Raw genomic sequence first — 11,038 nt, forward strand, 5'->3', positions numbered from 1 at the left:
CGAAGTTTGTCACCCATCAAGTTCTTCAAAGATTTTTTAGGGACGAATGCTAAATATCTTTTTGTTCTGATGTGTCACAACATGACCTCTGGCTCTTGTGATGGGGGTTACATTTGCCAAATTATGCATTTTTTTTTCTGGCAGGTGGAGTCTGGGAACTGAAGGCCGTTTTGCTGTGTCAAGCAAGGGGATGAGAGCTGCAGCTGTGTAGATAATGATTGATTCTTGTCTTGCCTCCATGGTTAGATTGGGATAGACCAACGAAGTATCATGAAAGTTACCAGCCACAACATTTCGACCATAGGTTTCGCGGAGTCGCTGTAATGGCTAGATAATTTTAAAATGTCAGCTGTCTTTTGTGGCTGCCATGAGTGATGCTACCTGCAAAAAATGCTACTAAGTTAAAAAAAACTAAGCAACCTAGGAAGAACTAGACGTTCTTTTAATTAATTATTTAGAATGAAAAAAAAGACATCTCAATTCTGAATTGATGAGAACTCGAAACTGGGGAAGATGGAGCTACTCCTTGTTTGTGATAAGCTTGGCAATGACGATATGTGGTGGGCACCATTGGTTTGTAGTTAGTCAGGATAGACTATTGTGTTATGGTTATGTAAGTTTTTCCTGTGTGTTAATCCGTGTGTATTTAAGGTTTTCAGGTTTGGTTTTCTTTATAAACTAGGCTAATTCTATTCTTGCCATTATATTTCGAAAAAGTTCTCACTCAATTAGATGAGCTAGGCTGGCATTGTACATTGGTTACACGCCACTGTCTAGAGCATACATGTTTTTGGCAGGATGAAAATATTGTGGCAGTAACGAAATGACGTTGAGCGTTTTGGTTTCTTGCTGAATTTCTGTGGCAATAGTGGTATGATGTTGGAAGATTCGTCTCTTGTTGAATTAATGAATTTCGTTTGTACCTTACCAGAGTTTAGTCTCATTGTAATACAAAGATACGCAACTCTCATGTGTTTGAAAAAAAAAACTTGTCTCGTTGTAACCAGAGGCGTTTTTGCTGTTGGCTGCCTGCCTCCTGCAAGAATCCGAGCGCTGTCGTGCTACACCCAGAGCCAGAGGCCAGAGTGACCCATTCTTATCGTTACCACCGCATGGTCATTGACTCATTGTCACATTGCAAAAGGCAACGCTGTGGCGTTATCGAGATCACAAATATTAAATACTAAGAGCATACGTTGTCATGAATTTTTCTTAAATTTATATATACAACATTACTATACTAGTTAATGAATTTGAATTGTATATTATTTTATTATATCAAATCTAGTAAAAATCTATAAGCTAATATAAAAAATACCAATAAAATAAGTGACAAAATAAATAGTGTATATACATGACTTGTACGTTAATAAACTAAAATTTTAAAAGTACACATTTTGTACTCTTTTTGGGCTGGCACTCTCATGTAAGGCATTGTAGCTATACCAAGACAGATGTCTCCTTGAGTCTCAGTGGTAGTAAATACAAGCAATGTAAACGAAGGGATTAGCTTTCACGTTGCTGTTTTTTTGGCCATCTTTCATGATGATAGTTTTATGAGGATTAAACTCTTATGTACTGTTTTTGAAAATACAAATGTTTTAGAAACTAAGCCATGAAACTTCTATTGAGACTGGCCTTATTGGGCCTAGCTCCTTGGCGCTTCGTATGAGCCAATCCTCAGGGTGAGCAGTTAATGTTGAATGCATGAAGTTGCCTAAATTAATGTCATAGATCTATTCTCCACTCATGCATTCCTTGATATTTGGGATTCATCTTGTCACGCCTAAAAAAACTTTTCAAAAAGAGTAATTAATAAGGGATGTCATGGATAGCTTGTACGAAGGATTGTAAGTTAGTGAGACACTTAGTAAGGAATGATATAGACACCTTGCACTAAGATATAGAATATTTAGTGGATTCGCTTAGTAAAAAATAAATAGATACTTTACATGAACAAAAATAAAACATCTAATTGAGTTTTAACTTTATAAGAGTATATAGATATCGATACATACCATTAATTAGTATTATAATACTAACAGTGTTTTACACTTTTACGGCTGGTGCGAGTGAAGCTATCTGCAAAAATTACACAGCTCGTCTGTAACCACACATGAGAGTATGATACGTAGAAGCCATTGCTGTAGAGCAACCGAAACATGCTATCACTATCGCTTTCTCTCTGTTTGCGACTGCTGCCTCATTATTGTCGTCCTCCCCAGCTACCCGTTAGCCTCACCATTCCAATCCTATGCCGCATCTTCGCCATGCATGGATTCAGCGGTCGGGGAGCTGCTGCCCTCTTTGAACCCCGATCTCTTCTTGGCCTTCTCTGCCCACCCCAGGACGCCGTGCTGCACATGCTCGTTGAAGATCTCCATCTTGTAGTAGCTCCCCATCTTTGAGCACAGCCCATCATCAATCAGTGTTTGAAGGATACTGTATATATATGACGACAAACGGATGTATATTGAGACGAAGAAGACTGCCAACGCACGCACCTGGGTTACGATTGCATAGAGAGGCAGTGTGCTGTAGCTGCAGAGAAGCTGAATGACGACCCTGCAGGTACATACAAGTGTGGATGCAGCAGGAGTCAGAATGAAGAACATGCTCATACAGCTGCCATCTGAATTCCTGTGAGATATAATACTGATGGAGGCCATGGCCATGCGAATTACCCGAGCACGAGCCTGGGCACCAGGAAGCCGATGTTGTCCATGAAGCAGGACTCGAATCCATAGGTCATCTTCAAAAGGAAAATTACAGTGTCGTTGCGTTCAGTCATGGGCAGCATCGGAGGGAGCACAATTCAGAATATGAATTCAGAAATGGTGTGTCGCAGTAATGCTTAGTAGTGTTACCAGTATCCAGAAGAAGAAGGCGAGCTCAAACGCGTTCTGAAAGAGGATGAAGTGGATGAGGTGCAGGATGATCCGCGGCCGCCCGAACCAGAAGTGCTGGTCCGATGGCGTCACAACCAAATCGCCCTCGATCGTCGCCGTCTGCTTCTCGGCTACGTCGTAGGCTAGCTGAGCTATCACGTGCTCCAGCTTTGTGCCAACGGCTAACAGAAGCTGCAACAAGTAATTAGACGCCCTTAATTAAGCTCCTAGTCCCTGAACGAATGCTTATAATTATTCAGAACTTGCTTCAAAGTCGTCTGCACTTACAACAAGGGGAAGGAAAGCCATCCAAAAGTACGTGTGCCAACCTGCAGATTAACAAATTGATGAAGTGGGAGTAGTTTGAGAAGCTTAAATAAATACTGAAATATTGCTGGAGGACCTAGCTGCCTGTTAAAAAGGACAAACTAGTTCCGGGGAAGAATTTACAGTAACAGAAAAAACCTATGAAAGTTTTTTTTACAAGGGTTGAAGTGAAATAAGGGACGGTTTACCATTGACATTGAGCAATAGAAATATCACCACGAAGATCCACAAGCGCCAGCTAAAAGGCGACAAAAACAGCATGGTTAAGTTTATTCATCATGAAGCAAAATTCCCTCAAAATTTAGAATTGATTTATTACCTTGTACCGACAATTTTTTTGAAATCAGACTCTAAAACCCTCATCATGTACTTGTGGAAATCAAATTTTGGGTTTCCGCGACAGTGAGTCTGCAATAATACAAAAGAATGCATGCATGTTTACATATAAAGAATATAACAGAACATTATCTTGACATCCAATGGTGCTGCTTACCATGATAAAACCAAGACGCATTGCGGCGTAGTCTGATTTAGCTACTGAACCATAAAACTGCTTACGAAATGAATGCTGAATGTGAAAAGGCAAGAGGAAAGGCTATTAGTTCACCAATAGACTATTATGTGAGGGTTAAAACGTCAGTTTTTTCTTTGGAGGGAGTAAATATTATTTTTCAATATACAGGTAATATATGACAGTAGAACACATGAATGTAGTACACCTTACCAGCCAACACAATGTCTTAGAATCTGTGCCAATAACCTCATAATGTTCTCTGATAAATGAAACTTGATGCATAGGTAACACCTTCTTAGATCCTGCAGTTTCACATATCGGATTTTATCAATCCTATCAACAAACAGGTCTATCTTACGAAGATAACAAACTGTTCCTTTCTCTTGTGAAGAAAATAACCAGATCATAAACATAGCTTTTGTTTTCACAACGATTAATTACATGTTTCCAGTTTCCCTAGAAAAACAAGAGGATTTTCAAACCAGTGTGTGTCATTGCACTAAAATATGAGCAACAACAACAACAACAAGCTGGGTCATGACTCGTGATACCGTTTCCTGCAGCGTTTTTCTGAATTTCTTCCTCCCACTTTTTCCATTTGTGTATCTGAGTAAAAAAAGGACAGTAAGAAGCAGCCGGCAGAAGAAGCAACAAAAGTTCCACAGTTTAATTAATTACCTTTGCACCTCCTAAAAGCATAGTTGTAGCACAGAAAAATACATGCGAGACAGCCAGAACAAATATGAAGATGTGCAGCTGATGCAAGGCTTCTTGGGACAGCAGTGGAACTTTCCCCTGTCAAGACAAACGCATACCAATAAGATGCTGAAAAAGAAACATCAAGACGCCCATTTTGTTGTTTGATTCTATTTTAATAGCTATATATATATTATGAATTAAACATTGGCAAACAATGTTTTTCACAATTTAAAATCTATGAACAACAAGTGTCTATATTAGCCGCATGATTATTCAGTGAGTTCACCACTTCACCTCCATTTCGCACAGCCCGGCCTCGGCCCCAGCCTCGCTGAGCATCCGTGCCCTACTGATCCCACCGAGGATATCGGCGGCGACAAGACGCGCCGCCATGGCGGCCGCCGCAGGAGCCTCGTCGTGCCCCTGCCCCGGTCTTTGGCACGGCAGCATGTAGTTTGTCCAGCTGGGAGGAATGCATGTCCTCTGGATCGTCCCCTGCAACACCGTCAGCAGCAGGGAGATGAACCCCAGAAGCATCAGCTCTGCAACAATACACACCAACACACAGAACAGAAGAGCTCAAATCATTGAAGATGACGCATCGTCGTACGTCTCTGAGTACGTAGCTAGAGCTAGAAGAACACATAAAAAAAACTTTTTCTTTTCTAGGAGTATAGTTACCTTCTTTGACCTTGAGGAGCGCCTCGTAGAGCGGCCTCTGATGGTTCTTCTTGAGCGTCTGCATGCATGCCGGCCCAAGAACACCAGAGTCAGTGAAGCTCTCATCAGCTCATCGGCATCACAGTCAGTCAGTCACATAGCTCGTAGCAGCTGAAAAAACAAGCAAGAGCTCCAGCTCCGGCCGTACGTACCTTGCCGAGGTGATGGAGGCCCCGCTCGGCGGCGAGGGAGATGAGCACGAGGATGGTGCAGACCGCCGCCACGATCCACGTCGGTGTGAACTGCAGCGCCGCCCCCTCGTCGGCCTCCGCCATTGTCCGTCCGGTCCGGCCGTCCACTTGTTCTCGACCCTGCTCCGGGTGCTCCCTATCTCCTTCTCAGACTGGCTGATTGGTTGCCTGCAGTCCAGTTCAAGGAGCGCGAGCTCGGCGCTTCTGCCATATCCTTGGTTTCGTTTTATGCCGTACGTCGAACTCGAAACGCCACCGGGCGCACGTGGTGCCATGGCGATAGTAGGGGGGAAGGAGACAGTAGTTGGGCCCACTGCCCCAGGAGCGAAGAGCTTTCAGGTGGGCCCCGGGAATATGAGACCGGTGGACAGCAGCAGCTCACTGGAGGGGAGCCGAGCTTTAAACGGTGGTTGATAGTGTTGGCAATGCTAAATCCCCATCGGGTATGAACTCCCCAGAACCCATCCCCATGACAACAATATGACACCACGAGTATCCCCATATACAGTGATGGGTGGGGAAATTTCCCCAGACCCATACCCGGGTGGGTAAATTAGACCCGGCGGGTCACCCATACCCGCCAAACATCAACAATTCACAACCACCAGTCATGTAGTAGCAATTCACAAGCATCGTCACATAGCCACCTCACCATATACCTAGCAAATAGCAACATAATAATTTCTGCTGCAACCACTAGTCAGAACACCATAATAGTTCATTGTCCATACAAATCACGTAGTAGAGAGTAGTACTTTGCTAGCACTACATAGGGTTTCAGTGTATGGGCTGCCGGTGGACTGGTGGCTGGTGGGCTTCTTTAGTTTTGGGCTGGGTATTTTTCACCCATGGGTAAATAGGTATGGGGATTACTAGAACGTCCCCATACCCGCGTACCCAATGGGTGAAGGGTTTGCTCCGTTTGTGTACCCATGAGTACTAGTTTCACTCCATATTAGTACCCTAATAGAGTAAATACCCATCGGGTCGCGGGTCGTGGGCCCTCATTGACATCTTTAGTGGTGGATGCAGCTTCATATAGCATGGCCACATAACTCGAGAAACAAAATCCTATCCGTTTTCCTTTTTACTAATAAAAACAGATGAGTCAGGGATCTCTTTATCAACTTTTATAAATCCACTTTCATCCCCTTGGAACAATTGATGTGTCAATATATATGCCAGTGCCATGGCCTAGTTCCATGTTCTATTTCCGCTTTTCCTCAACTATATTTGGGTCCTCTGATATTCTACCTCTCATTTGATTGCTCTTTTGATCGGTAACTCTCTGGCTGGAAATCCAGTCTTCTCAGCTATGGTGGTTGACTTGTGCTTGTTAATGCTGCCCTAGGAAGTCTACCGATCGATTCGCTATATATGCTCTCATGTTTCTTCACAAGATGTTAGCTAGAGAGATCATTGACGGTAAGTGTCGTTCCTTTCTTTGGACATGCACTAACAAATGCCAGAAGCCTCAATGTCTTGTTTCATGGGACCAGGTGTGCCTTTCTAAAGGTGTTGGTGGGGCTTATAGTATGCGTAATTTGGAAGATCAGAACTGAAAGGACCACGAATGTTGCCTAGACGGAACATGAATAGACTAAAATTTACAACAACCGATTTTGCCTAGAGGGAAGATGAATGAAAATAGACGAATCTAAAATTTACAACTTAAAATGTGGAAGATGTTAGCTAGGAGGTTTCTGATTTCTTGTAAAACAAAAACTTGAACATATGCCCTTTCCTAACATAAACTTTCCTCCTACGGGGACCGTGGTAGGTGTAGCCCCTGATGGTAAGTGGCGCCAGCAGCTCCTCTCTACACGATGATGTCGAGGTCCATCCATGCCATGACATCACTCTCCTGCACCCAACGCATGAAGACCATAGTCGAAACCCCAAATTGACTTGTACCCGACCTTTCTCAGAATATAAGGGGAGGGTCAGCTCCCATAGAGAGGGGAGAAGGAGACCGAGAGGGCAATAAAACAGAGCTAAGAGCCCGATCAGACACTAGAGAGAGATCTCATCTAAGAAGCATGGGAACAACAAAGTGTTTCCCCCGACCACCCAGCTCGAGAGAGGCTAGTTCCTCACTCACCAGGAAGAAACCAAATCACCGACGAGGCGTAGGACAGCACCGAGTGATGCTCTACCGAATCACCATCTCCTCCTTTGTAACACCCCCATTTGGATGCTCTCGGAACATGAAGAAAACCTCACTATTGGACGTAGGCCTTTGATAGCCCAAACCAGGATAAAACATTGTGTCTCCCTTGTGTTTTTTAGTACCCGAGCCACCAGAGACCCACACTTTTGACATCTGATGAAGAACCACAATGATTGCCACGGCAACAAACCCACGATAGCTGGCGCGCCAAGTAGGGAAGTGAGTCGAGTGTGATTATGGCTGTACGGTGGTTGGAGCCACACATCTCGTCGCTAGAGTAGGTAGTGCTTCCCTAGAATGCAACGTTCGCTTCTCCAGTGAAATTCATCGTCACCACCGGTGCCTTCGTCCTGGGCCAAGTTCTCAACTTTGGGAGCTTGGCCTACATCACTGATTGCTACAATGAACTCTACCCCCTCAAGGAGACCGCACAAGACAACGAGTCTCTAGTGTCATGTCCCCCACCGGGGCTCCTAGGAGTGGACCTCTGAAATGTACTAAATGATTAGAGGTGGGACAAATAGCCTATAAAATTCTACAAAAACATTAGAGCAAATTATTAGACAACAATAAGGCCATAAAGCGGTTTCACTCTAGCTCTAAGAAGTGCTATGCAAGACACCTACCAAATGCTAGCGTATATGATCTCTATGTCAATCACACGAACAAACTTGCTATGTCACTACTTGTACCATGCACTAGTGAGCTAGCAACAAACAACATACAATAAGTTACTTTTAGCTACAGAACTAGTAAGATAAGCTGCTACTACTACTACACGAGAGAGAGAGAGACCATACGCCACTATCCTTAGTGGCACACACGCGTAAGAATGAGGGACGCTATGCTATCTCTTGCTAAGATATATCATAAATGATCAATATATTAGTCACAAATGAAATAGTGGATGGCATTGCACAAAAGAGAATATTTTTCTTATCCTTTGGATTTACTATAGACTAAGTAACACAACAACGACTTGTTGATGCAACATCTACAAGATCTTTTAGCAACGCTACATATTATATTTACGAAGAAATACCAGGGCCACACTACTGCATACAGCATACAGGGGGCCAGTCTTGCTCTCGGCAAAGCCTTTGCCGAGAGTAGCTCTCGGCAAAAGCCTATCGGCACATCTTTTATCGGCAAAGAGGTCTTTGCCGAGAGTCATTCATCGGGCTATCGGCAAAGGCTTTGCCGAGAGCCAAACCTAGCTCTCGGCAAAGAAAAGTAGCCGTTACGGCTGTTGACGGATGACGGTGATTTTGCCGAGAGCTACCTGACCAAGCTCTCGGCAAAGAAATTTATTTTTTTTCTGGAAAAGGTCTTTGCCGAGAGCTGACAGGAGGGCTCTCGGCAAAGTAATAATTTTTTTTATTTTGAAAACCTCTTTGCCGAGAGCCTCTAGGAGGGCCCTGGCCCTGGCTCTCGGCAAATCGACCATTTTTCAGCTTTGTCGAGAGCCCCTCTCGCCAAATCGACCATTTTTTCAGCTTTGCCGAGAGGCCCTCTCGGCAAATCGACCAAAATATTTTTTTATGTTTTTTCGTCCAATTTCCACTGAGCTGATCATATGACACATATTTTTTCAGAAAATCACATATTTCACATCCAAGAGCCTATAGCTCACATAATCGACATCGATGACAATATATACCACATAATCCACATAAATGATTATTTCCATCACTTTGTCCATCGTAACAAGTTCAAATACTCCAAACTAAGTTCACATACATCCAAACTAAGTCCAACATGTTCAATAACCACATTCCACAAAGTTCACATGTTTAAACAAAATAAATCCATCACCACATAGTCCACATACTCTAAACTAACTGCATGTCAAGCTAAGTCGACCTGACTCACTGTGAAGGCCCCCAATTGATACGAGGGACACCTTGGCCGCGTACCGCAGGAGAGCCATCATCTGGAGGTGTCGGCGAGATGCCAGGTGTTGGAGAAATGCCAGGTGCCGCGTTTGAACCCGCTGACGGAGGCTGCACAAAGGAGAACATAGTTTATTAGACAAGATGACGACAATAACTAGTTTAGGACTTACTTGTGTCATTGAGTTTCCTCACTGGAGTATTAATAGTAGTAGTAAATACATGAGAGGGTTGCCGTGGAGCCAGTAGCGTAGCTGGTAGGGCTACACCCGTTTGGGCCCCAACCGACTGTAGGAACGCTATCATTTCGGCCATCTATTGCTGATGGGCAAGCTGGTCGGCCTCTCGCTGGCGCTCTTGAGCCTCCAACCGCTCAGCCATCCTTTGCTGCTCGGCCCTTGATGCTTCGAGCTCAGCCTACAACATTGGAAATCAAATGTTAGAGTAATGCAAAGGTAACAAAAGCAATGCGAAGTAGAACTATTGAAAAATGATGAACAACCTGGAGTGTATCGACCCGGTGCTGTGCCGGCTCCGGCCGTGGGCGTATGGGCGGGCGGTTGCTCACGCTCGTGGTCGATGCTCGGATCTGGGAGAGGGTGGGAGTAGTCGACCTGTCGATGACGCTGTTGCCAATCCAGTAGCGCCCATGCTTCTTGCCGCCTCCTATCCTCATGACAAGGTCTCCATCAATGTCATCGGTGGATGGATCGTAGTCCGGGCCATGGACCTGCCTTGCCGCCTGCGCGTAGGCGGTGACCTTGTCGTAGACGCCCGCGTTGGTGTACGCTTCGGGCGGGTCGTCCACGCTGAAGGAGACGTCAGACGACGCCGGGCCCTTGTGGGACATGCCATACGCGGCGAACAAGGAGCAAGGTTGTCCCCCGTGTGCCGCGAATGCGAGAAAGATAGCAACATGTGGGTTACAAATGAGGCATAATTGAATGAATTGAAACATTACCACATACCCATGCTTGTGCGTATCCAGAGAGGCTACGGTTCCCCTGATGGTGTGCTACACCAGGCATCCGTCGACGCCTTTCCTGGGCCGCCCTGTGCGCCTCACAAAACACGGGGTCCAGCCACTTGTCCACCATCACCTCCCAGGCGTCAGGACAGTTAGCGCACCACCAGGCCCTCATCTTCACATCAAGTATGTTACATATAAGAATATGAAACAATGCACTGATAAAAGGCTAAGGAATCAATATGAGAATCTACCTCTTCATCCATGTACTGCTCACGGGTCAAATCTATTTCCCTTGCCTCCGCCTTGGTCTTCCTCTGTCCAAGCCTCGTCGCATAGTAGTTGATGACGGTCTGGACGCGACGTCGTAGTGCATCTCACTGACGCGCGTCCTTGCAGACACGGCAACCACGGTGTCGGCATAGTCCTGGTCAATTCCATCCTCAAGTTTGAAGTGGCGCTGCATATAGACACGACATTATTGCAATGATAGACCAAAGATTGAAAGGTCCTAATATGGCTAGAGGGGGGGTGAATAGCCTATTTAAAAAAAAATCTACAAAATCACTAGAGCAAGAGGTTAGTTAAAAACAAAGCGAAGCTTTTTGCTCTAGCTCTAATGGAGTGTTTACAAGCCACCTATCCAACAATTCTAGTTGATATAATCACT

General features: G+C 44.7%; 1 protein-coding gene across 1 annotated transcript; it reads right to left on the reverse strand.

Annotated features, from left to right (window-relative positions):
* LOC8076967 (MLO-like protein 1) lies at positions 1,964 to 5,583 on the reverse strand. Its single transcript, XM_002441062.2, has 14 exons — positions 5,301 to 5,583; positions 5,110 to 5,167; positions 4,723 to 4,970; positions 4,408 to 4,524; positions 4,281 to 4,335; positions 3,940 to 4,031; positions 3,709 to 3,783; positions 3,535 to 3,623; positions 3,404 to 3,453; positions 3,177 to 3,217; positions 2,868 to 3,080; positions 2,685 to 2,752; positions 2,505 to 2,565; positions 1,964 to 2,402 (listed from the first exon to the last, which is right to left on the reverse strand). Exons 1-14 carry the CDS (start codon positions 5,421 to 5,423, stop codon positions 2,253 to 2,255), a joined length of 1,440 nt encoding a protein of 479 aa, XP_002441107.1. The 5' UTR covers positions 5,424 to 5,583; the 3' UTR covers positions 1,964 to 2,252.

Source organism: Sorghum bicolor, chromosome 9, assembly GCF_000003195.3.
Source record: "Sorghum bicolor cultivar BTx623 chromosome 9, Sorghum_bicolor_NCBIv3, whole genome shotgun sequence".
Classification (NCBI taxonomy): Eukaryota; Viridiplantae; Streptophyta; class Magnoliopsida; order Poales; family Poaceae; genus Sorghum; species Sorghum bicolor.

Excerpts from the sequence above, each read along its gene's own strand:
- LOC8076967 (XM_002441062.2), bottom strand. The coding sequence starts at position 5,423 with ATGGCGGAGGCCGACGAGGGGGCGGCGCTGCAGTTCACACCGACGTGG. Across the intron at positions 4,971-5,109 it reads GCTCCTCAAGGTCAAAGAAG|AGCTGATGCTTCTGGGGTTC; the intron begins GTAACTATACTC and ends GTATTGTTGCAG. Across the intron at positions 3,081-3,176 it reads TGGCTTTCCTTCCCCTTGTT|CTTCTGTTAGCCGTTGGCAC; the intron begins GTAAGTGCAGAC and ends TACTTGTTGCAG.